The following is a 27,599-nucleotide window of genomic DNA, read 5'->3' as shown; positions in this document are numbered from 1 at the left end:
TAAACAGACTTGTGATGGAAAGTAGGGCTGCAACTAATGATTATTTTCATTGTTGATTAATCTGTGGATCATTTTTCTCGATTAATCGATTAGTTGTTTGGTGTATAAAAAATATCAGAAAATGTGAATTAGTGTTTCCCAAATCCCAAGATGACGTCCGCAAATGTCTTGTTTTGTCCACAACTCAAAGATATTCAGTTTAGAGGAGTAAAGAAAACCAAAACAATTCACATTTAAGAAGCTGGAATCAGAGAATTTTTACTTTTTTTCCTCTTAAAAAATTGATTATTTGATTGATTCGATTGATTTGATAGTTGACAACTAATCGATTAATCTTCGTAGCTCTAAAGGAAAAGGCAAAAATATTCAAGGTATTCATTATTTTAAATTAAAAGCAAAGACCAAAATATATCTAAGAAAAGCTTTAAGTGAATATACAAGATAATAAAAATAAAAATGGACAACCAGACAAATAAAAATTAAATTTTTAAGCCAACGAAAAACGAAAATAAATTAAAAAATAAATCACATTCAAAAATGGCCAAACTCAAGACCAGCTCTACATTTCAACCGTTACATGATATCATACTTGTCATAGATTTTTCTGCTTAACATAAGGATACTTCAACGCCGATGGCATCGTGCTGTTTTTGTCGGCTGCATGAAAACACTGCAAGCCTGCTTTCCTTCAGGTCTAGCACCGGTGTCACACAGATGGGTGGGTCTGCTGATGCGAGGCGTCTCGCTTCACAAGCTCGGCCGTAAGTGCTGTGCGGAGCAAAAGTTGATGAAAAAATGCACAGGAGGTGGCATACGAGGTCCCCAACAAGACAGGGCTGATCTGTTTCTCTTTTTTCCCCCACTTTTGCTTCTCGGAGTGCTGCGTAAGTCAAGCTGAAGAAGCAGCTTTTCAAAAATACATTTGGCTTATTGGCAGACGGAGACGAGCAGAGAGTGAGAGAGAGAGAGCATGCTGGGTGATGATCATCTCATTTCAGTTTGCTTACCGGAAAGAGCTGTGAGGAGTCTTTTTTCTTTATAGGATGATTCGTTGGCAAATCTGTGTTTCTCATATTTGACTACTTCCCAGGTAGAATTTGCTATACATTCATTAATTATGGCATTAATTAGTTTACAAGACAGTCAGACTTTCAAGCTTGAAGCAACTGGCCCGAGGTGTTTTATCTTGGCACACGGGAGGCGGATGTTAGCCAGAGGAAGATCTGTTGTGTCGGAGGAGGCGGGTACGATGTGGATGGAATAACAGTATAAGTAGGTTCAGACACCAAATGGACAAGAGGTCCTCCAAAAAAAGCAGCCTGAGGTGCTACTGGCACTTACAACATTCAATTAGCTCCTTCATATGTTGGGAGAATGACTGTGAGTTGCTGTCCCTTCAAAAAAAATGGTGGGTTGGAGGTTCCTTATTGGTCCTTTTATTTCCTCTTTCCTGTGTCACTTCCCCCTGACTCCGTCCTCGAGGTCTCTCCGCTGTTTTATGAGCCTCTCGATCTCGGCCCCCAGAGTCTGCAGATTCTCCTGTTAAAGAGACAGTAGACTTTTAGACTCACATATACATGAGATGGAACGGTGGGCTGTGGATGTATATCAGCAATAAATAGAGGAGGGAAAAAAAAAAGTAAAATATGCTAATGCATTTTTGCCAGTTATTTCCATGTGGAGATATTCTGGGAAGAAAGCATTAGAAGCATTAGAACAAAAATGGCATCTAAAAGTCTGAATGACATTTGCCGTTTTAATAGTAAAGAGTCCAAAAAGTGCATAGAAACGTGATTAAATGAATACTACTTGTGAAAAAATAAATCATAAAAACTAGGGCTGTCAAAGTTAACGTGATAATAACATATTGACGCAAATTTGTTTTACTTGATATTTGACAAATGTCCCTTTAAGGTACATTTTGAACAGATTAAAAATGTGTGATTAATCGTGATTAACTATATATCGTCATGCGATTAATCTCAATTAAATATTTGAATCAATTGACAGCCCTAATAAAAACTTAAAATTTAAGTGTTTTGAATATATGAAAATGATTGAAAAAAGCAGGGCACATTGAAGAAACCACTTACTGCCATCAATTCTTACACAGAATGAAAAAACATCATCACAGGCTTGAAAATTGCCAAAGCTAAATCATCCATCACATTACATGTAAAGCCTTAATTTGGCTTTGTCAGAGTGATTTGTTTTGTCACATTTATTGTCCCCATCTTGATTGTTTTTATATCATTCCCTCCTGCCAATCATCTTCCATCCACATAAAGAGAAAATTGCTGACAGAAAATACTCCCACATTATAATTTAATGTCTAATTTAGGTTTTTTAGTGGGGTGTCTTTAAGATAGGTTCGACACAATATAAAGACAATACGAAGCTGCTTGTTTGCAAAATACGAATATATTTATGAAAGCATCTAATGTGCAGACATAAACATAAGTGCAAAAAGACAAACGTCAAAGAAGCTGTAACAATACAAGAAGACAAGACAATGACACGCTTTGAGAGTTTGCCTCGTTTATGTGGGCGCGTATTTTAATTTCTTTTTGTTTTCCATTATCTTTATGTGGCTTCACCATGTTGGGAAGCAGTTTCTCGCCCACTGTATTAAGCGTGGATTCAAGATTCGTTTGACATTTTCCAGTATGTAGAAATGGTGAAAAATAAATGGGTTGTATTGCATATTCTTCCTGAATTAAACACATCAACTGATACAAATTTCGACCAAGCTACGTCTCACAACTCTCATCAAATGCATACATTCTCACGCTGGGCGGTTAATGAAAAACTTTTAACAAGGTAAATCTGGGAAGTGTGCATATTTCAGGGAATAAAAATAAAGTAGTCACAACAGGGTGCCACCATCCTGGCGCTACGTTTTCTTACGGGTAAATCATCTGACTGCATCACCTCTTCAGACGGTGATAAACGGAGAGCCGAGAGGTGGAACGGATTCATTAATTCAACACTAACACGTCAGAAAATTGGTTCAGTTGAAATCCTAATTCAATTAAATTATCAAAAAGACCCTCGGGTGCAGAAAGCTGGACAAAGCTCGCACACTAACACACACACACGAGGGCTGAATGAGGATGAATGCTGTGAATATTATAGGCTTAAATCAACTAGTTCAGATCGTGAACTAGTGAGGAGGAGAAACACGTCTCCGGTACAGTGGGGCACGGTTTCCTTTCTTAGCAAAAGCATCAATAATGCAGCTTCTGAATTAGACCACGATTTCTGTGAACATGCTATCTCTCTAAAAACTTGATAAAGTTGATAGACAACGAGCATACGTTCCTGACAGTCTGTCAAATATAACCAAAAGTCACTTACAGACAATGTGATGCATGCTATACGGCCGACTTTAAAGGTTCGGGAGATACGACCCAAATGTCAGAAAGTAGCAGCTGGCTTTACATTCCCTTTCAGCTACCCCGACACTGTAATATTGTTAGTATAGTATTTTATTAACATCCCTGTACTGTTGTTGTTGATTAAGTAAAGACAAAATCAATAGTAATTTAATAACTTAGACAGACTGGGCCTAAATTATGGAATCAAAACAAGTCCCTTTTCGCAAATTTGATGATTTAATATTTTATTTTTTAAGCCCTTTATGACTTAAATCAATGAAAAATATACACCATTGATAAAGATTAAGTATTTGACATTCATTCAAATTAGTTTCTCTGGCAAACATTCAAACATTCGATGGTGTCAATCTTTAGAAAAATTCAGAAAACCCAACAACAACGAAAAACAACGAAACCCAACGGTTGTTTGCATCACGATTTGTTGAAGTTAATGCACAAAGCTGTGAAAGGATTTGTTTAAATCAGTGAAAGCAAGTGGTTGAAAATGGTTGAAAAATCAATAATTTGAAACAAAAACGGTCCGTCAGAGTCCGACATCAGAACTGCGCCCATAGCAACGGTCTGTTATACTTAGCAACAGTCTGCTATAAAGAAATAACAGACCGTAGAACGCCGTGATTGACCAATCACAATCGAGCATTCAACAAAGTCGTGTAATACATTTCTATAAAATGCACTGATGGGCAAAAAAGACTGATAGAAGTTATTGAATAAAATATAGACGTAGAAATTAATAAAAAAATAGCAGAATACACCTTCACAAACATGAACACTATGTGTGCAATAAGAGCAAATAAACTGAACTGCTAACACAAAGGAATGATAGGGTTAGTATGATACCACTAGTACGTAAATTGCACACTATTATCAGTGAAATATTACCGCTGGACAATACGCCGGCATAAATATCCCACAATGTGGTAGTGATGACAACGTTCATAACTGACAATGGTGGACAGCTTACAACACTATAATGAGAGCCATATGAATGGATAATGATAGTACATAGTGTTTTATCTAATCTATGTGTATTGTAACATACCAACCTGTGAATCAACAACCTGACATGAGCTCACACTAACGCTTTCTGTATTTTGATTTGACTGATGATGGCAGCACCTGCACGCTTTGATAGTCAAGGTGGAGCATGAAACTGACACAGCTAATTAATCATCCACTCTGAGCTCAAACAATTAATCACTCACTGCAAATTAAGCCACTTTCAAGGGGAAACTGCACAAATCATCAATAACGCCTGTATGTTTTTTCTGCGTTTATAGCTCAATACGTGTGGAGTATGATGACTTACCTTCAGAGTAATGTTCTTCAGCAGCGTGTCCTCCAACACGGCCTGCAGCTTCCTGTTGATCTCCAGCGACAGGTCCAGGGTCAGCCCGCTGTCCGCCGGGTGGGAGGTGTAAAGCGACGCCATGATGCCTCCCCGCCGGCCCAGGTTTGCCTTGTTAAGGTCCGACGCCTCTGATGAGAGGGCCCCCGTCTCCTCTCTTAGCACATAGCTCTGGATAATTCTGCAGGGGGGGGGGGAGGGGAGAAAGGGGAGAAGAGGAGTCAAACTGTGTGCTTCAAAAACCAAGTGGCATCGGCCGCAGAGAAAATTGAGAAAGTGGGATTTATAGGTTAGAGCATGGAGAGCTCCTACAGAGCAATAAAACCGTTTTCCAGCAGCAAAAGCAGCGGACGCTTCTGGAATAGTAATTCCAGTGGGATGGCTTGTTGAACTCGCGTGCGCACGGGATACATTCAGTCATAGTTAGAGAGATTATTCTTGTGGCGGTCAGAGGAGAAGGTAATGAAAAGGGGCCGCATTAGAATGGGCTTCCAGGATTCAATTAATCAACTACACGTCTGTGAAAGTGAGATAAATCTTCACGTTCATAATACACTTTCATCTCAATAACAATATAGGGTCGAGGTTAAGCTATGTTTGTGTCAGAGAGAGGGGAGAATTCATTAGCTTAACAGCTCCAAACTTCCTGTTGTCCAATTTTGTCAGCAGAGGGACTGACAAGCAAAGCCTGTTTCTATTAAAAGGAAAAACAGAGCCGGAGAGAAATTCATTACTGCGTCCCACATTATTATCTTTTTCTTAATATGCGACCAAAAGAGAAGGGGAAGATAACATACAAAGCAATAATCAAGATAAAGGAGATGGTTAAGGAAATTAGAGTGTGAAGCTCATTCATAACATTTCTTCTACTGCCGTGAGAATGAGGATGCTCGGGCTGGACTCCAAAGATAAATAAAGCACGTACAAGGCTGGGATTACAATTGCAACTGTATTCTTAATTTTCTCTTTAAGACTCGCAGTGTGGGCCAGTGAAGAGGGTCGGGTAATGTCCTACAGAAAAGGTCAACATCCTCCTGGAAATCTCTTGAGATGGGCCAGTAATCGATATTTTAAACCGGCTGTACACCCGAAACGCCAACAGTATTCAGCCCCATGCTGGCGTTGTTTAGTTCAAATACAGGGGTGTGTTTGAGAGGGACTGTTTGAAGGTGAGCAAAGGGATGTTCCCGACCGTAAATGAGATTTCCACTCCACACAAAATCTGCACTCTCCATCATTTCTCGACAGAGAAAGATGAAAGATTCTCAAGAATATAACTGGAGTGCAGATTCATTGGAGGTGAATACCTAAACGTTACAAATTCTACTACAACGACAACCATTACTACTGCCACTACTACTACTACGAATCATCATCTAGCTCTCAGGAATTACAAATCCTAATACCACAAATGAAAATGAATGGAAAACAGTTTGTGTACTACGTCCCCTTTCTATGCTGTGATGGCCTTGATTCTTCATGTGTGGCGTTACACTAAGGTTAAATCCGAAATTCCACACTAACGTGCTATTTAGTACACTAAAACAGTATGTGAGATTATTAAGTATGTCCGAAACCTTAGTATGAAACCAATAGTATGCGACTTGTTTACCATTTCCGGTTAAATATTAAAGTATGCAAACACTGGCGGACAGCTCTGTAACGTCAATAATGCTTCAATTTAAGTGTAAGTATAAGATTTGACTTTACTAGGCGTAATATATTTTGTAAATTAGTTCATACTTTGATTCTCACAAATCATCATTTCGGTCACATGAGGTTGGCATGGTTTACCATGGTTACGCATCCGCAACCGGCAAGGAGGCTCTTAGGAAGTGACGACATAAATTACTGCTCAGTGCGTCCGAAAAGATACATACTACTGTTTGTTCACACAAAAGTATGTTGAACGACAGTACACATATTTTGGTATGTAGTGCATAGTATGCAATTTCGGACGCAGCCTATATTAAAAGGTCTATATCAAGTCAATGGATCAAATCCAGTCAATTACACTGACTTCAAGTGGTCTCTTTAGGTGTTAAGCGGCAACATTTTATATGGGATATTCATTCATTCACCAAGTGACTAAAACAAGAGCCTGGCTGTTTGACTATTCCTGTTTAGGGAAGGGATTTTATTCAAGTGAACATGTCGTGAAAGAGATCTTGAAAAAGGATGAAAACATGCCAGTGACTTCTGTTTAAGACATTTCAGAATATAGCATGCATTAATAGCGGTGTCCAATACCAAGATAAAACAGCTGAATTGTGTTGCGCACAATTGTGTTATATAATAAGTCATAAGTCTAATCTGATGGAAGGAAGATAAGACTCTTACTTTCACTCTCTGTGGGGAAAAGAATCAGTCCCATCTTTTATTATATAACTAATTAATTAATAAATATGTTTTCTGTCTTGGTATTGTAAGTCTTTCACAGAAGTCAACCCAATATCTATGCACTACATAAAACCTAAAACTGTATGTCACAGTGTATGCATTACAAAGTAACAAAACAAATATGTCTATGGTGCAAAAAAAAATGTAAATGATAAAGTAGCTATGTACAGTAAGCACTACAAAAAACAGCCACCGTCATAAATCGTTCCCATCCACACACACACACACACACACACACACATATACATACATACATACACCATCTGGGCTTGCACAGACATAAAATGAGACTTACCTCTGACTAGACTTGCGAGGGTCCATATTTGGACCCCAGTTCCATCACGACAGTGTTTAGCAAAAACAAAAAAAGTGACAGAAATTAAAGATGTGGCCACATGGTGCGCTGAAGGGCATGCACGGGTCGGCGATGGGGGGGAGGGATGTGAGCAAGACTTGTTTTTGAATTTGTGAGTAATACGTCCTTTTCTGCCCCGGCTGAGAGAGCGTATGTAAGCAATGAGGGCGGCAAGTCAAGCATGCATGAAGCAAAGGTGGCAGTTCGGGGTACAGTAACAGCTCTTGGATATGTTGTGTCGGACCGCACTGCGGTAAAAACGCTCAAAGCTGACTAAACGTTGAGCCCAAAAAGTGGCGAGACAAAAAGAAGAAGATGCAGAGAAAGAAAGATATGCCTTTGGTTGTTTGTATGTTATATCTTTATCATATTCAGAAATACGCAGGCTAAATCCATGAATTTAAAAGGCAGTTATCACCTTCACGTTAAAGTTTTTTTGTTGCAACACGTACATGCGCAATAAATGTAGATGCCCATGATCAAATATTAATAAATCTAAATGTATCCTCTGTATTATTTACAAAACAAAATCACAGGGCACTGGCTTTAAGAAACTCTACGCCTGACTGGTAATGGGATAGAAATCCCAGATAACCTTGAAGGATCCATTACGTATACTTAAATACATTCAGCAGGTGTGGATCCATAATAGCCTAAAACAGAGCAGCTTATATTGCCCTGATTTGCAGTTAGCATTGATTACAACAAGACAGAGCAAAAAGCGGTGCTCTCTAGATAAATATCCATCTCCTGAACAGACGGCCTCCTCCTGTTCTCATCTGGTTTATATCAGCAGCAGCATTTTAATTCAAGACACATGACTGGCCCATTTAGACTTAATGGTCATAATAACCAGGTGTGGGAAGGACAGACATCGTTGCCCTTGAAGGATGATGCTGCCGTTTCTGCATATTTTAGCTCATTTACTGCAAATCACACACAGTATACTGTATGAACATTATAGAGAGTGACCTGTGTTTGACTTCCTAGCAGCACAGGAATATGCCACTTGGAAAAACATAATGAATGGCTGCATGATAGGTGAAAAAACATCTAAAAATAATCATGTAGTAATAAAGTGTGAGTATTTTCCACACTCCTACGAGAGTCTCCCGATTAATGTAACGATCCTAAAGGTTTCTCGTGTGTGTTTTTTTTTTTACATCAGTTGGGCTGCTCTAAATACTGCAATACCCATGAGCCTCAGTGGCCGTAGCTACGGAGAAGAGGCCAGTCAGAGGTGCAGTAAATTCAAAACGCTTCGACACTGCAGTTAGCAACCAAACACAGCGCCATAGTTGGCGAATTAATTCAAAATTGACCCAAAATCCAAACATGAATTGAATTAAAGGTGCAGTGCGTATGATTTGGTCGCATCTAGTGGTGAGGTTATAGATTGCAACTTCTCCCGTGTGCCAAGCATGTAGGAGAACTACAGTGGCTAATGCAAAAACGCGAGTCTAGAGTCGGCGTTTGGTTTGTCCATTCTGGGCTACTGTAGAAACATGGCGGTTGGCTCTATGAAGAGGACCCGCTACCTATGTAGATGTAAACGGCTCATTCTAAGGTAACGAAAACACAACGATTCTTATTCTCAGGTACATAATACACTAAAGAAAATATATGCGTTAATATTATATTCCATTTCTGCCAATAGATCCGCCTAAATGCTACACACTGCTCCTTTAATCTGCTTGTAACAGAGTTTTAAGCTCTGTGATTGGACATTTCTTAACAAAATGCACCAAGGAACTTTTACTTCCTGAGCCAGGGGTACCCGAAATAGCTCCTCCCACTTCACAACTCTACATTCTTTGGAAAATAATGGGTACACGTGAGTAGTAAATGGTTATAATCATTAATAGTAAATGAGCTTAAGAGATGCAAAAGCACTGCTACGATCATACGACAGAGCGGTATGGATGTGGAAACGTTCTTTATCAGGGACCCACTAAGCTTCGGCTTTATTCATCACCTGCTTCAGGCTTACATTTAGCCCATCAGTGTTCACCAGGCTGTCCTGGAGGGATAGGTACAGAAAGGCAAAAAGGACAAACTCACACCCACATTCTTCGTAGTGCAATACCTCCCCCCCCTCCCCCCGCCTCATTTAGCCGAGTTTTTTGCAGAGCTAAATTTAGCCCAGCAGCAACCGTGGGATTCGTCCTCAATTTTAACTCTTGAATATAGGTTGAGGCTAATGGATTCAATACGAGTGTGTAGCTGAGAAACACGTGATCCAAGTAGAATACAGTAGGGAAGTAGGGGTCCATATTAATCTTTGAATAAGATTTCACTCAGTAGAGAAAAATGTTTCCATGTCTTAAGTCCCATTTGGTTCTACCGATGAGATTCTGTGTTGTTGGAAAATCATCAATCACACTCCCGACACCGGTCCACAATCCACTTCAAGGCCTAACCTATACATAAAGCAGTGATGTGATTGAGATAGCTCTAACGTCCTTCACACACACCGTCGCTTTAGTTCAGGGGATGGCCGTGAATATGGATTGCACCTCATTAAGGATCCATACTGATGCATGATTCTCCCCCTCTTGACTGTAAATAGCTCCAAGTGAAGTTTGTCACGAATCAGAAGTGCGATGCATGAATTAGAATCTAAAGATGAGAGACACAGAAGGAGGTAGGCGGCCGTAAACTGTGTGTGTGTTTATGCATAATATGCTGTTTTATCAAGGTGAGCTGACGCAGCGGTACACCAGGTGGTGAGGTAGGGTGTCGAACAAAAAATATATCAATAAAATATAATAAATTCTGTAGTCTTATTGGTCAGTCTGCAAAACCAAATGCTAAGAGCTTTGATTAACATGTGTAACTAAGAAAATATACACTGCATATGCTCCTTTCCCCTTTTAACACTCTCTCTGCTCTCACTCCTGTATAGACTTTTGATGTTTTCACATGAGGTGTTGCTGCTTTTCTTTATGGCAGGTCACACAAATTGTGGCTGTGCAAGTTTCCACAGGATGTTTGAGGGTACCAGTATACTGAGTATTTGGTACTTGAACTTTTGTAAGAGTGATCACTGAGCGGTGATGGAGTATCTTGAATCTTCCTCTGAGCTTCCCTGTCTCTTTAGTGTACAACTTTTCGTATTTTGCTGACTCCTCTTGTACAATTTAATGGCTGCTTGTTCTTCTGTATCTATTAAACAAGTCAAAGTACTGAGATGGTTCATAACCTTTAGCGAAACTGTATTATTATGGCACTACTGTTGCATTAAAACTGCTGTAGGGTCTAACTTTGAGCACATTATACCACCATCCACTGCACCAGTAAAATCTGAACACCTTGCATTAGAGGGTCTGCTCCCAGAAAATTAATCCATCATTGTATGTAGCAGGAAAAAAATATTTAATCAAAATGTTCTTCCCGCCATCTCTCTTTCTCTGCTCCCTGTACTTTGGCCCGCGCCACTCACTTGGTCTTTTTCCGGATCTCCTCCACCAGCTGCTTGATGTGATCCTCCATGAACTCTATTTTCTCCTGCTTGCGAGCCAGAGCCTTTTGCAGACGGACGATGCGCTCCACCATCACGGTCTTGTCGACCTCCGGGAAGCTGTCCACGACCACCACTGAAGGACCCGACAGGCTCTCTGGTGACCGCTCTTCAACGCCACTGCTCCCACCGTGGCGTGTATTCAACGAGCCTGGGGGAAGGAGGGGAGGGAGATGAACTCAGAAGACTGTTTGTTGTTGTGACTTTGGTCATGTGTCAACCAGCTGTGAGCTATCATTATTTTCCATGAACAAAAAGAACAAATACTCTTTATAGTGTATTTTTTTAAACACTACCTTTCTTGGAGGGACATTTATGTCACCAGAGGAAAAAAAAATACTTCACAGGACAAATATCGGAAAAGTCTTTTTATGATATGACCTCTGTTTTTGTTAAATACTAACCAAATCCAGCAGCAGTACCTGAGGAGCTTGAGCGACTGCCCATGCTGCCGGCATCCCGGTCGCAGCCTCCATTCTCAACCTGATCCAGTCTCTTACGAGCTGTAGAAGAAGAGAGAGTACAGAACTGTCAGCTCAAACAGAGAGATTAACACCAATAAGTCTGTGGGATAGACATAATCTAAAAATGCTTTGACAAAAATATTGCTGGTATTGCTAACTGCTGAATATTACATTGACTTATTAACTTAAATTTTGCACTGTGTGCTTGAAAAAGCATCTTGAGAGACTAGTTTCACATTTAAGACATCTGAAAGTGGGGTCAAAAAATGTCTAATTGCTTGTTTGAACGGTCAGAAAAACAAAAAGTATTCAGTTTAAATCATATCAATAAAAACAAATGAGCAAATATTTGTATTTAATAGGCTATAATGAGGAAACACTGGCATTTTCACTTAAGAAACAACTTAATTGATTATGAAAACTGTCAGAATCAGAAGATTAATGAAATATTACAAACAAATTAATGGAGGCAGAAGCCCACAAAAAGGCAAGATGAAAGTTGAAGCCAAGCGTGGTTGTGTGACTGAACTCATTGAGCGTTCCTCTGTGAAGGTGTCTACCTAAATAAAAAGGTGACTCAGGCTGCTTTTGAAGAGGAGTGCACGCTCAGCAAACCTTCCATGCATAATCAAAGGCTTAAAATTACTGTGCTGCAGTCGGAAACTGTAACTGCAACACTGATGAATGATCACAGGCTCCACTGATAACAATGTGCCTCTGTCTCGTGTGCCAACTGAAAGTGAAGAGCTTGTGTTTAAGATAATAGCGCTGAACTTTGTGCCTTAAGGTCACTGTCTGTGTGTGTGTGTGTGTGTGTGTGTGTGTGTGTGTGTGTGTGTGTGTATGTGTGAGTGTGTGTGAGTGTGTGTGTGCCCCCCAGAGAACCAAATAGGGGAAGCTGGCTTTCTCTATTAAGTATAATCCTAGCATGAGAGGAACATTAGCTCTCTATACACCGCACCTATCTGTACACTCCCATCTCCCTCGTTTCTAATCACCCTGCGTATTCTCCTCTTAATATGCATGTGTGACCTCACATTAAATCCTGAGTAAGGATGGTCTCTCAGTCCAGACATCATATATTAAATATCACAGTGAAGTGAAATTAGATGATGGGGAAACAGGAAATCTATCATTTTCAATTATGACAGTCTGATATGGTTTTAGATACATGAACACAGTGGCCACTTGGGCGGAGCTGGAAATGATACTACGCTTTTGATTCCTTGCAATTTAAATACAATCTAATTTACACCTGAAAAAATGCCTCACAGTGTTTTATTGTCACATGAAGGATTTTGTTATGAATTTCTACTTGTCTGGTTTTTGAATGCTGGTGAGAAAAAAACACGGAGCTAAATGGCCCTAAGGTGTAATCCTGCTTATCTGCTAATGAAATAGTTACATTAAGCTGTGTACTGTACCGTGAAGGAGCTACAGCGATATACTGTTAGCTGGTTTTCTAACCTTGTGTCAGATGTTTCGTCAGGTCTTTGATGTTAGCAGCTTGTTTCCTTTTTTGAGTCACCAGCTCATCCCTCAGCTCTTCTACTCTGGTTTTCAGTTGAGTCACCTCTGTCTGCAACGCTGCCCGCTCCTCCTGCAGGCCCTGCACCTCCTGCTGCCTCAGCACCTCTTCCTGTTTCAGCAGCCGTGACTGCAGGATTAATGGAGATGGGGAAGGGAGGGGGGATTAGCATAATGATGCAGTCAAGATAAATTGGCAATGACTGCTTGTGATTGAATGGATAAAAAAATATAGCACATATTATTCTCTGTGTGATCGAACTCGCCCGACCTTGTCATCCAGCAGCCTGTTGGTCTCCTCCAGCTTTGCTTGGAGCTCTGTGAAGCTGTCGTTGAGCTGATCCAGCTGAGACTGCAGCGAGTTGCTCTCTGACTGGAGCTGGGCGTTCTTGCTGCTCAGCTTCTCAGTGAAGCCCAGCAACTCGGCCTCGCGCTCCCTGCTGCCTTGTACATCCCGCTGGAGGTCTGCCATCTGGTTGGACAGGCCCTCCACTTCCTCACGGAGAGACGTGACCTCCTGTTTATCACTGTGTGACAAAAGATTTATTGGCAAGGCGTTAATAAAGACAGCAGCTCACATTGAATGGGTGTTCACTATGAACTGTGTGTGTGTGTGTGTGTGTGTGTGAAATACATACTGTAAGGGATACAATTATATATTTCACAACGAACAGGATATTATACTTAAGATACACAAAATGAAGTAAAACTGATTATTGATTATTATTTCACCATTTTCATAATAGGAGTTAATGTATGTATTTTTAATCATTTTAATATTGTTTGTTCATTAATATGTATGTATATATAATGTATATGTTTATATCACTATAATACTGGATATTTTTAAGTATGCATGCATAATGATTTTTTTCTTTTTCTTTTCTCAATAACATTGTTAAAAAAATAAATACAGAAAAATAAAAAATAAAAAATTCATAAAATTTAGATACAAACTATTGACTTGAAGGACAGAAATGATTGAAACATGAGAAAATGTCTCAACTCATTTCAATTTATTTTATTTCAAATAAGACAGCTTTTGCATCAGCATTCATATGGACCACTGAAGCTATTGGCTAGCTGAAATGACCAATAACTGTTTGATTTTGATTTACAAAAAAACAAAAAATGAGCTATACATAATGTGTCAGGATGAAAGTCACAATCTTCACTGGTAGTGAAGTTGTCTCCGGACCAGAGTACTGGTGGCATCACATTCATTTTTCCTTGCCAACTACTAAAAATGTTGGTGCGAGTGGTGAAAAAAAAAACTTCCTGCTGCTCCAAATGACAGCCAGGAAAAAAGTAGAGAAGCTTTTGAATCTATTTGGGTTGGCGCCACCTACTTATGGCACTCACAGAAGGCATCATTTCAATAAGTGGAAAAGTTTCTCTATCAAGTCATCTGCACATGGCCGAGCAGAGCCACTCGCCCACAGAGGGACTCGAGTCCCTTCCTGCCCTGCGTGCTATATCGGTCCTTGGCCTAGCTTTAAATCCTGCAATACGGTACTTGAAAAAAAAAAAAAACGTACTGTTCCTGCATGATCAGTGTGAGAGTGTGTGTGTGTTTGTACCGTTGATGCTGCTCCTGGAGCGCCGTGATCTCTTCCAGTTTTTCTCTCTGGCGTCCGATCTCAGCTTTCTGCCGGTTGATCATCTCCCTGTACTTGCTCAGCTCGTCCTCCCAGCGTGGACGCTCGTCCTCTAGACACTTTAACTGCAGAGCAACGCATCTTTAATTAACCCGCTGATACAATGTGCACATGCAGATGTTCAAGCACCCGTCTGTATGACCAACCTTGGTTCGTAGAGTGATGAGCTCATCCATGCCCTCTTTGTAGCTCCTTTTCAGGTCATCCAGCTCTTTGGCCTTCACTCGGTGCACCTGCCAGACGAATTCATTTACATCTACATTAGATATCCACTGTTTTTACTTTGCTCATAAAAGCTATTTATGTTTCTAAACCTCTGAATCCTAACTGTAAAAGGATGCCTAATTCTAAAAAAAGGTTTCTTCTGTCAATTCCGATTGTGATCACTAAGATCTAATACACATTCAGTTCAAATGGTTTTACCCATCAACTTAACCCTCACTCACACTTAATGGAGCTCATTTCTTTCTGAAAAATCATACAGTAGCATCATTTCATTACAGATGCATTTCCTGGAAATCCAAGTGCTCAAGCTCATTAACATGATTTTGCTTATGCAGTCATTACACATGCGAAAGCAAAGCTTAATAACGTTTTCGTCTCATCTTTTTGAATAAAGCCATTAATGCTACGACCGCTAGTCAATTTTTCCAAGAAGCCATTAGTGGCCTGTGGTATCCAAGACAACGTGCCAGTAATGTCTATGTTCTCCATTCATCCCATCCCATCCAATTTTAATGTTGACACCCACACAGTAATGGAAACCCAACTGTTTTGCATTATTTATGACTGAGCTGCGTCATAACACATATACTCAAATAAACAGATTTGGACCAATTTATTCATCAGCAGGGCAGTGCTATCTGCTGAGGTCCGACATTGAAAGAAACTGTCCTAAAAACAATCTGCAGCACACAGTGGTAGGCCCACAACATACTGTACATCATTACAGTGTTAAAAGTTCATTGTATTAATCTTCTTTATGCCCAATTATCTGACAAAAAATAAAAATAAGTAGGATTAAATAAAACAAAAATTTAAATAAAACAAAAAACGAAATAAATAAATAATATTTGAATAAATAAAAACGAAATAAAGCTAAAATTAATACATCAAAATTTAAATTTAAGACAATTTAATGACTTCTAAGGCCTGATGTTTGTGACTTAAAGGCAAACACCCTGGATAAACAAACCAGGCTTGTGGAATGACGCCAGAAATGGGCGATGTCTTCTGGGTTGTTGTTGAAAGCCGCGGCTTCGTATTGATTATTTCTAGGCCATTTATTTTTAAAGTGCGATTCCCCTCATGAATGAGGCAGAGAGAAAAACAGGCCATTGTGTTTGGATGGAGTCCATTTCTGTGCTGCCTGTGTGCATGTGTGTCTGCCTGTAGAGCCTATGTGCCAGTTTGTTACTCATTCCTACTTAAGGCAATTACACCTCTCAGACTGATGAAAACAGCTGAAAATAAACAGTTTTACTAGAAGAGCTGGCATCAACACCAACAATAAAAAGGCTGAATAATGGTCTGGCGGAAGATTTTGTATTTTTCAATTAATAGCAAACCTGTATTAATGTTTATTTTGTATTTCTGGAGGATCATCACATAGATGCAAATAGAAACATAAGTAGTATGTATGCAGCAAGCAGTAACATTTTCTATGATGCCCATGTTTATAATGCATTATAATCTTCTAAAGGCACTGCATAATTATAGTTATAAACCCTCATAAATATCATAATGCTTTATAACACAAATCATAACATAGTATAAAGCATTTTATAATGACTTATCAGGTCAAGTATCATAATTATTCATAACTACTGGTCAGTCACTGACATGTTTTTTTTTTTTTTTGCAAGGATCATAGTGTATTATGATTCCCAATGTTGTAATGCATTATAATCTTTTCATAATGCATTATAATTACTGTTATAATGCATTATAATCTGATTATAAGTTACTCTAACTGGCCATTGTTTGCTTTAAAAAAATATCATTAAATCTATGCAAGTAAAATACATTTTTACTTTACTTAAGAGTAACTTATAATCACATTATAATGCATTATAAGAGTGATTATAACGCACTATAAAAACATTATAATGCATTACAACTATGGGAATTATAATACACAATGATCACTGCAAAAATATGACAGTGAGTGACAATTATGAAGTATTATGATACTTGACCTTATAAAATGCTTTATCGTGTGTTATAATAGTTATAAGTGATTGTAACTATAACTATAAAGTGCTATAAGCAGATTACAATGCATTCTAAGTATGTTTATAAAGCATTATAGACATGGGCGTCATATTAAGTGTTACCCAGCAAGCACATAAACTACTCATTTTAATGATAAAGCTGCTTAGCTTCTCATTTTGTCCAGGATTTGAAGCTCCCACTCACTGGCCACATTAAGCTCATGTATACACACACATAATGAGCTCTTGTGTACACATGAGTGTGTGAGGAAGTGTTTGTGTGTGTACACAGTGGTTGTCACCTCTAATTGGTCTGTTTGTTCCTGCTTGTGTTTCTCCAGCTCTCCTTTGGTCTCTTTCAGTTTAGCGTCCAGCGCGTTGGACTTGAGTTCCTCCGATTCCTGGAGGAGAGAGAGGTAAAAGATTTCAAAACAAGACAATAATAATCAGGGTGAAAGAGAGGATGTGCAGTAAAAGAGGGGCTGACATACAGAGAAGGCTAGCCTGGAAGAAAGAGAGATGTGTGAAATATACTTAAACTTCAAACCTACCTATTCAGCCAAGCCTTTGATTAAGAATGGTTATTATTCTATTAGCTTATTCACTTATTCACTTATTTTACTGTCTTTAAGTTGTAAAATTGTATTATATTTTACGGTTATTTTGTCAATCACTTATTTTATTGTATTTAATTTGCATAATGTTATTATATTTTACAGTTATTTTATTAATCGCCTATTTAACTGTATTTAATTTGTATTATTATATTATATTTTACTGTTATTTCATTAATCACTTACTTTATTGTATTGAATTTGTATAATTGTATTATATTATATTTTATTGTTATTTTTATTAATCTAAATTTTACTTCACACTGTTTTACTACTATTACTGTTATTATTGCTTTTTTTCTCACATGCATTGGTATAAAATTATTGTTTGTCTTTTTTGTCGTTTTCACGGTTCACACTTGTTCCGTCTTACATTCGGCATGTCAGTCATCTATGAAGCACTTTGAACTGCATTCACATGTATGAAAGGTGCTGTACAAATAAAGGTTGATTGATTGATTGATAGATATAAGGCAACTGATAATGACAATGAGACACTAAAACATAATTTCCATGTTTGCTACAAAGATATCTAGGACTTTTCTGATCTTATTAACTATATGGTGTAAGTTACCTTTTTAAATGTACTAATAATATAAATACATACACTGTCACGGTTGTCTGTGTATGCTCTGATAATAACACACTACTGCTGAATACAATAGCTCTAACTAATCTTTCCAGCACAGAGAGAAATTGTAGGCAGCTCTCTACTACCATCACAAGGTATAAATGAAAACTGCCATTCTACTGAGGCAGAATCAATCAAGTTCAATTTTGCTGAATAGCATCTTTTTGTATAAAAAAATGTCATTCAGTCCATGCATGTGGAAGCATAGTACGTGATACAGCTGAATGCTTTCTCACCTCATGTGTCACTGACCAATCAGATTTGATTCATTTAATCGGTTGGTTCATTCAGGGAGTAGGCTAACTGACCCTAATAAGCACATAAATTGTGACACTGCCAAAAAAAAGACGCAATCTCAAACTACATCCAACAAATCCAGACATATACCATATTTCTCACACGTACACAGATATTTTACATTTGCTCACATTCTTGGTCATGAGCAAACTAATGCTTCTATGTGATAAATATCACAGACCTGGTAGGTCCGGATCATGTCCTGGGTGTTCTTGCGGATCTGTTCAGTCTCTTCTTTGGCCTGGGCCAATTTGGAAGTGGTGTCTCTCAGCTTGTCTTTAGATTCCTGCACACAGACAAACATGCTTTTGTAATTATGACACTAAAAAAAGGGCATTTCACTTCAAAGCCTGTACTGTAATCTGTAAAGCCATGCAATGATTTGCAGAAAGTTCCTGTTTTGTCACTTCTCTGCCTGGCAAATACATCGATAATTTGCGCAGTCAGAGTGATTTACACACACACGTCAACCACACAAACCACCACAGAGAAGGACATTAGTGACTCAGCTCCTGTGGCCTTGAGCAACTACTGAGCTTTTGCTTTTTCCCCCCGTTTATTGTTGCGTATTTGCTCGGAGGCAGGTAAAAACAAATGCATTATTTCGTAATAGACATCTTCAAAAATAGCAACAAAGTTAATGATGATTTCCTTGCAGGATCATTACTGTACCATTTTCACCCCCCATTTCATTTCGCCCCCGAAATCAAAAGACAAGTCTAATCATGTTTTTTTTTATGGAGCGGATACAGATGTAATGACTGAAGGGGATGTGATTTGTATCCTGGAAATAGCAGGCGCACATCTTTGACAAACAACAAGCGTGGTTTCTAGACTTAATGAAGAAAATCAACAGAAAATTGAAGTATGCTCTTTCAAACTGATGGGCAATGTGTTAACTGTATACTGGAGCTGCAACGCCTTTATGTAGTCAACCTGATTATACATGCAAATTTAGCTATTTGTTTTCAGTGTATCATTTGATTCAAATTTAACTGCCGCATGTTCAGGTTCATACCCACATCTGCAATAGCATCCAAAGCACAAGGATATTATGAACAAGTGATTAGAATATAGTGTTTATCTATAAAATATTTCCTCTATTATGTAGAGAACATGTGGGTTGTGAGTCGTTACGTGTTGTTTGACTGCATTTCTGTTGAAAAATGATATTTAATCTCAACAGGATTGCTCAACACGTCACAGGTTACATTACCTTGTGTGCATCCGCCTCGCTCTTCAGTTTGTTCTGGGCCCATTTGACCTTGATAAGATGCGAGTTAATCTCCTCCTTCAACTTTTCCACCTCTCGAGTCAACCTGCTAACCTCGCCTTCCTGAGAACACGGAGAGAGAGAGAGAGAGAGAGAGAAGGGTGAAGCAGGGACAATATCGGAGGACAGGACAGCAGATGTTTTTAGAAAATAACAACACTTTAACGAGGCACTTACAAATGACACGGTATTTATTTACCTTAGCGTCGTACAGCTGCTGCAGCCGACCTTTCTCTTGAGCCAGCTGGTTTCCTCGGAGGGCCTGGCGGTCGACCTCCTTGGTGGCTTCCCTCAGCCTCTTCTCCAAACTCTCCTTGTCCCGCCTCAGATCCAGGGCCTCTTTCTCCCCCCGCACGTATTTCATCACCATGCCCTCCTTCTCTTGGCGTGCCTCGTCGCACTTCTTGCTCACCTGAGATGGTTGTTTATTACATGAATAATAGGTTTATATAATTTCTCACACTTCAGTCTGAGCTGCTTGTACTGCTCATTAAGATATGAAGATTATTTCCATCATCGATCCTCCTTCCATTATCCTAGCACTTTTAAGACCAGGGCACATTGTGGTACACACTACTGGTCTCACACCTGTGTGTTCATTCCTCATACCAATGAGATGCTCATGACATGTACCATTTCTTAGTTTGTAAGTTAAAAGTTTTATGTTTTATGTGAAATCTTCACCGCATGCTCGAACAAGCTGGACTTCCAGGAGAGCAAGAGAAGGAGGAAGAAACTCTATAAGAGTTGTTGTGTGTGCGTTTGTGGATTTAGCAATACAACTGAAAAGAAAAAAGATATAGCACTTTATGTGTATCAGGCATCACAATGTGCACTTTAAATAAAAAATAATTAAATTATCAGTTACGTGGCACAGAGTTTCTATAAAATAACAAAAGAAATGTTTCAAACCTCAGGGGCAACAGTTGGACTGGGTCACCATCTTAATACAAGAGAGGACTGATATAAGGGATGGGCTACAAGAGACGACTCAGAGCAAAATGTACCTCTTATTGTTCACTGAACAGTGAAATTAAAAATTGTGAAGTGTGACAAAACTGCCAAGAGAAAAGTGCCCTACATGGTTTCATCCAGGTGTGGAAACTATTGGATGAGAAATGTGCTCCTCCTGCACTATTCGCTTAACAAGTGATTAAATCTGCAATAACAGGAGTTTGGGGTGCAAAGACCTTGACCGTTCAGCTGCTAGTTCTGTGCAAACATCTTCAAGGATACATGGGATACTGTGTGTGGCAAAAAAACAGCGCACTGTATTTTTGGCTGGTTGTGAGAAACCTTTCTTTAAAAGCTATTTCAGCTTCAGCGATAATTTAAATCTAAAGATGAATACAGCATTTCTTTATGTAAGGTGGTACATGTTACTCAGTGATATTGATGCATAGGGAAAAAAAGTCAAGTTTATAGATAGTGAGACACTGTAGAAGGAAATACTGCAGTTTGTCTGATAGTGACACCGCAACACATCATCCAAAAAATGTGCATGTGACTGCAAATCTTTAGTACAGAGGATCTTTATCATCTTCATTTCAGCCAGGTATTTCCAGTCTTTTTTCTCAACTAGTCAGGACAGAATTAATGCAAGTACATAGCTATAATTCCCTTTTTTTCGTTTTTTAAAGACATGTTAGGGGTCCTGGGCGAACAGCTACAGTAAAATCAATACAGAACTGTAATTTTCTACTATAGTCCAAAAAACTAGAAAAACCTGCCCTTGACATGGGTTTGTTGTTGAAAGTTTTCATTGTGAGTTAAGAGACAAACTCAATCTTAGTTCAGCAAAATAAAAAGTACTGGAGCAGCCTGAAATGTAAAAAGCCAGACATGCAAATAAGGGGCAGATTGGGGCAAAACTAAGTTGTGTAACCAGCTTATCAAAAACCCTCACAGTATTTGTGTCCCAGTTCTACCTGTTCAAGCCTGTAGGACATCTCTTTCTGCATATGCTGGAGGGCAGCCTTGGCAGCCTGGTCCTGGTGAATCAGTCTATCCCGCGACTCCTTCAGTTCTCTCAGCAGCTCCTCCACCCTGCCCTCCAACTACGGAAACAGTGAGTATACAGGGTTAAGCAACTCGTTGGGCAACATCTCAGCCCCGGGGCCACACCTGGGCTAACCTGCTTCACAGGATGACACCTGACACAAAATGTTGGAGGCCAAATACATTTAGACAAAAGGACAGGAAGAGCAAGACAGTTTGGTGTTGTTCCAGTTCTCAAAATCTGAATCTTTTACTGTTAAAGATGACTGAAATATCTCTGACAAGATGAGCCTAAAATAATTACATATGATGGTTGGGAAGAAAGGGATCAAAAGCATACATTGAGTGCATGTCATAAAAATCCCTTCTGCACTCCTTCTGCTTACACAATGCTTAAACAAACGCTGTTACCAAGAAGGCATGAATTATTGTTCCTTCTATGGCAACAGCGATGCTCAACCAGATCCAGTGAATAGAAAAGTGCTTGTGTTGTGTGGTGTGCTAGGTAGACAGTTGAGAACAATGCTCTGATAAGCCATCAGTGTTTAAGGCTACTATGGAACAACGTTTTTCCTTTCTTTAAGCTGTGTCACAGTCCCTAACACAAAACAATATAAAACAAAAATGAAAATAATTGGGCCAAGGGTGTAACCCTCCCTACATTACTTCCTGCACCATTGCTCGGACCACAGTCATCTTCAACCGTCATCTCAACTACACACCTGCAAAGTTTCATGACTGCATCTTGCACCTGGCAAAGTACTCAAATCTGTGATAGGTCTCTAGGACCACATTTTGCCACGATGACTTATACACAGACTCAAAAGGTGAAAAAAAAGAAAACAGCGTCGCTGTCGCAGCTGGTAAAAATGCAGATGCTGTGTGATGACAATTAGCAGGAGTCAATGTCCAGGAAGTCAGACAAAACATCGCAGAGGAGCACTTCCTTTGTTGATGAAAACATAATGTGAATAGGCTTCCATTGTTTTCAAAAAACGGATTAAAAATAGCTTGGAGAGACATGCAGATGTAGCCCATTATTTTAGAATTTGCTTGTTTTGGACCAAGGGACAGATACAGACCACATCACTTGTGTGAACAGACTGCAGAGAATGAAACCAACCTTTCTAATGCTGGCCATGTGGTGCTTCTCTGTCTCTGCCCTCTTTTTCAGCTCTTCCCTCATGTTGTCCTTCTCTGAACAGATTCCCAGGATCAGCTCCTGATGCCTCTTGTTCTCCTCAAGCAGCCTATATACACACACAGAGGCACCACACACAAACACACAAGCATACAATACCAATTCAGGTCAAGTCCACACAAAGTACTGAAGAATTTAGACTGAGAAGAAGACAGAGCAGGATAGGAAAATATGTGGGTCATTCTGTGTCATTTAACCATAAAGTCCAGTTTCACTACCGCAAAAAAACCTGCTTGGGCTTTAAAACAATTATTCTTGTGCGTCCGCTTAATCAAGACAGATTTAACACAACTATGGTGAAAGAAAAGCAATAGCAATTAGAAAGTAGGTTAATCTCTTGCTAAACTGGCCCATTACACTGGAAGCTAAGTGCTGTACAAATAGCAGTTTAAAATGACTTGATGAAGGCGGCCTAGTGCATCATCAGCTACTCTTGGCAGCAGATAAACCAGACACAGATTAATTAAGTCCATAGTGCACCCATTTCAATAGCAGTTTACCTCTGAATAGATTTCTCCTGCTGTGCGTACTTATATTGCACACACTTCTCAAAGACCATCATGCAGTCCTCCTGGTCTGCAGGGAGTCCGTTGACAGGTGGGCTTCCTTTCCTCTCACCTCCACTTCCTCCCTCAGGCAGCTGGCAACCCAACAGCTCTGACTCGATCTCATCCAGCAGCGACTCCTGAGACAGCGAGCGCTGGATCTGGGAGATGAGCTTTCGGCTGCAATCAGTGTCATACGGACTCGACAGGGAATGCAAGGGGGCTGAGGTGTTGGCACTGGTTTGTGGGCTGGAAGCAAGGGAGGAGCTGACAGTGTCGGAGCTGACGCTGTCGGAGCCGGGGGTAGAGGGGCCATTACAGAACCCGGAGGTGGTTGTCGAGTCGGTGGGGGAGTTTTTGGAAGCGCTTTGGACGGAAGAGGATGACGGACTCTCAGCTGAACCACTATCATCAGCAGGCGATGGCTCAGTGGGACAATTTGTAAGCAAGACTGATGGCTGCTCATTGCTGTTTAGAGTGGTGGCATGAGAATCCTTCGGTTCATCAAAAGTCAATAAAGTTTCTATTGTTCCTTCAAGAACAGAAGGAGAGCTTTCTACTACATCATTTAAAGTGTTGACTAGTGCTACTAAAGCTCCACCTGCTTCATCTGAAAGTGAAGGTATCCCGCCTTCCATAGGAACTGTACTGATATCACAGCCACCATCCGCATCCAGCTCACTCCCCTCCACGTGTTCCTGACTGCATGTGTCCGACTTTGTCTTTACGTCTGTCTGAACATCTGTCATAGTCTTGATTAATTCACTGTCAAGCTCTGCTTCATCTTCTGCCTGACTGCACTTTTCTGCCTCCTCTGCACCGTTGTGAGAGATTTGCTCCTCCTCTTCTACGTCTGATGTGCTGCTGTGAGGCTGATTCACCGGGTGCGACACAGATTCAACCTCCGAACCTTCCATCATGTGTGTATCTGAGGCAGGACCAGGCTGTTCCATGGTCCCTCTCTGGTTCAAATCTGGCAAAGACAGATGGAGAAGCAGACACAGAGTAGAGAGGGAGACTTGAGTTGGAGCAAAGACAAAAAACAGTTTGGGTTTTCATACATCGTGTGACAACAATATTTCTGTGAAAAGCCTAACATTAACACAGCAGCCCTGTCCTATTTGCATCGTGTGGCTTTCTGGTCATTAGGTACAATCTCGTCCTTGTCTTGAGCCAGGGAAAACCCTGCCAATCCTGAGAATAAGCTTCATATTCTATGTTCTGGTGATTTGCATGTTTATCTGTTAGCAAAAAGAACCACATAATTCAAAGACATTCCCTACTGACACACACTAAGAGGTGTGGTCCAGTCACTACCTGTGAAATAGTTAAACGTGTGGGCGCATGGCATAGAATGTCATACAACCAATAGGTATTTAAGATTATAACACAGCCTCACTATCTTAAAAAAATTATCATCAATCCATTCGGAAGTCATGGTAAAATACACTTGGGAGGATCTGACAGTTATGCAAAGGACTTTACAATGTTTGACTTCAGTATACAATGTTTTTACCTGTGTCTCGTATGAATATATATCTCATTATGAGAAACCATCTCCGAAGGGCTGAGTACATGACGAACACATTGTTCTGCTCTCATATTTACTTTGAGAACACAACCTGACACTTTTCTTGTTCACTTTATCTTAGAGATATAAAGAAAATTAACTAGCCACTAAACTTGTGCTCATTCAAGCCATGGAAAAGGTTAATAAACAAAGTATCCCTGTCTCAGTCTTAAATCAAATGATCAGCAGTTATTCCCTTGGACGGAAAACAGCTTTGTCAGCATCTACTGTGTTATTAATCACGGAAAGACGACTGATAATAGCTGGAATGGAATATTTAATACAACTCCCTGGCTTGTTGTCTTTGAAAGATGATATGTTACACCATGTTTCCTGACCCAAAATCCCCCCCAGCACCATTCGTCATACCTCTTTCAATACCATCTTATCCTTACTCACTACATTTGATCTACTTCTACACAATTGGGTATTTTTTTTACTTACAATAAAACCTGGAAGCTTTGTGCTAATCATCATCCTATTGTGATAAATGGATCACATACAGCAACACAACCATCTCATGTTAAGCAGTGAAAGCAACAACAGATAATGGCGTTGATGCTCTTGAGACAGGTGTGGGACTGTGGAAACTATTGGATGAGAAATGTGCTTTCCTGCACTATTCGCTTAACAAGTGATTAAATCTGCAATAACAAGAGTTTGGGGTGCAAAGACCTTGACCGTTCAGCTGCTAGTTCTGTGCAAACATCTTCAAGGATACATGGGATACTATGTGTGGCAAAAATGTTTGGCTGGTTGTGAGAAACCTTTCTTTGAGCTATTTCAGCTTCAGCAATAATTTGAATCTAAAGATGAATACAGCATTTCTTTATGTAAGGTGGTACATGTTACTCAATGGCAGTGATATTGATGCATAGACAAAAAAACTCAGTTTATAGATAGTGATACTACAGACACTGTAGAAGGAAATACTGCAGTTTGTCTGATAGTGACACCACAACACATCATCCCAAAAAATGTGTGTGTGTGCAAATCTTTAGTACAGAGGATCTTTATCATATTCATTTCAGCCAGGTATTTCCAATCTTTTTTCTCAACTAGTCAGGACAGAATTAATGCAAGTGCATAGCTATAATTCCCTTTTTTTCATTTTTTAATCAGATGACTCTAAAGACATGTTAGGGATCCTGGGCTAACAGCTACATTAAAATCAATACAGAACTGTAATTTTCTACTGTAGTCCAAAAACACTAGAGAAACCTGCCCTTGCAATGGGTTTGTTGTTGAAAGTTTTCATTGTGAGTTAAGAAACAAACTCGATCTTAGTTCAGCAAAATAAAAAGTACTGCAGCAGCCTAAAATGTAAAAAGCAAAATCTTTAGTACTGAGGATCTTTATCATCTTCATTTCAGCCAGGTATTTTCAGTCTTTTTCTCAACTAGTCAGGACAGAATCAATGCAAGTGCATAGCTATAATTCCCTTTTGATGCTCTTGAGACAGGTGTCACTGTGAAAGGTAGTTAATGTCAGTATATCCAGCCTTATTAAAATACACCTTTTAGATGTCCATGCATCAATAATAAAGCAATATAAAGCAAATAAAACAGGTAAAGTAGGTGTAATAAATAAATAAATATAAACAGAAGTGTTACACTAGAAATATCAAATATAAAATAGATTTAATGTAAACTGAGGTAATTGCACTTGTAAAGTAGGGTAGGGTAGATGTAATAAATAAAATGTAAACAAAGGTAGTTGTACTTGAGGTGTATATTGCATCAAGGATATATTGCACAAAAGTAGTTAATGTCAGCCTTATTAAAATGCACCTGTTAGGTGTCCATGCATCAATAATAAAGCAATATAAAGCAAATAAAACAGGTAAAGTAGGTGTAATAAATAAATAAATATAAACAGAAGTGCTACACTAGATGTATAAAATATACAAATAGATGTAATGTAAACAGAGGTAATTGCACTTGTAAATAAAACAGGTAGGGTAGATGTAATAAATAAAATGTAAACAAAGGTAGTTGCACTTGAGGTGTATATTGCATCAAGGATATATTGCACAGAAGTAGTTAATGTCAGCCTTATTAAAATGCACCTGTGAGGTGTCTATGCATCTGGTCGTGCAGCTAGCAAGGAAGCAGGCCGATTTGTATTGACTGCTGTTTTACTAACACGTCGGTTCATTGAACGTTAGTCCTACCTATGCTGACTTAATCGACAAGACAATTAGGAAAACACATTACCTAACTCAACACACAGCAACCTGGCTGATTAAAATAGATTTATGCTTAACTGCAGACTGACATATTGTATAGGAGGCACTAAGCTAAGATAAGAGAGGCGTTAGCTTAGCTTAGCTACACTGCAGCTAGCCTAGCTGACGGTTTGTATCTAAGCAACACATAAAGCTTAATAAATGTGGTTATTATAGTTTCACCCACCGGATGCGAAACCCCCATGGTGTAGTAGGTCAATGCGGAGTTAACTTTAGTGCTGTCGGTCTTCCTCTCCAGCTGAGAGCTCCCAACAAGTCACTCTGATATGACACATCAACAAATATGGCTGCTGCTGCTGGAGAGAAGAGATGAGGCGATATCAACCAGTCACAGCGCAG

At 39.4% G+C, this 27,599-nt stretch overlaps 1 protein-coding gene across 2 annotated transcripts; it reads right to left on the bottom strand.

The window, feature by feature from the left end:
- Positions 1-411: 411 nt before the first annotated feature.
- ccdc186 (coiled-coil domain-containing protein 186) lies at positions 412-27,599 on the bottom strand. 2 transcript variants are annotated; one of them, XM_037754672.1, is made up of 16 exons: positions 27,427-27,599; positions 23,398-24,415; positions 22,820-22,946; positions 21,627-21,755; positions 19,898-20,110; positions 19,642-19,761; positions 18,607-18,711; positions 17,186-17,284; positions 14,817-14,903; positions 14,593-14,735; positions 13,284-13,539; positions 12,953-13,142; positions 11,426-11,524; positions 10,944-11,172; positions 4,708-4,927; positions 412-1,539 (listed from the first exon to the last, which is right to left on the bottom strand). In XM_037754672.1, exons 2-16 carry the CDS (start codon positions 24,393-24,395, stop codon positions 1,456-1,458), a joined length of 3,099 nt encoding a protein of 1,032 aa, XP_037610600.1. In that variant the 5' UTR covers positions 24,396-24,415; positions 27,427-27,599; the 3' UTR covers positions 412-1,455. The 2 variants fall into 2 exon arrangements, with proteins under 2 accessions (XP_037610600.1, XP_037610601.1); XM_037754673.1 differs by having other exon boundaries at positions 11,444-11,524.

Source organism: Sebastes umbrosus, chromosome 20 (assembly GCF_015220745.1).
Source record: "Sebastes umbrosus isolate fSebUmb1 chromosome 20, fSebUmb1.pri, whole genome shotgun sequence".
Classification (NCBI taxonomy): Eukaryota; Metazoa; Chordata; class Actinopteri; order Perciformes; family Sebastidae; genus Sebastes; species Sebastes umbrosus.
This window is presented reverse-complemented; position numbering and strand designations above follow the sequence as displayed.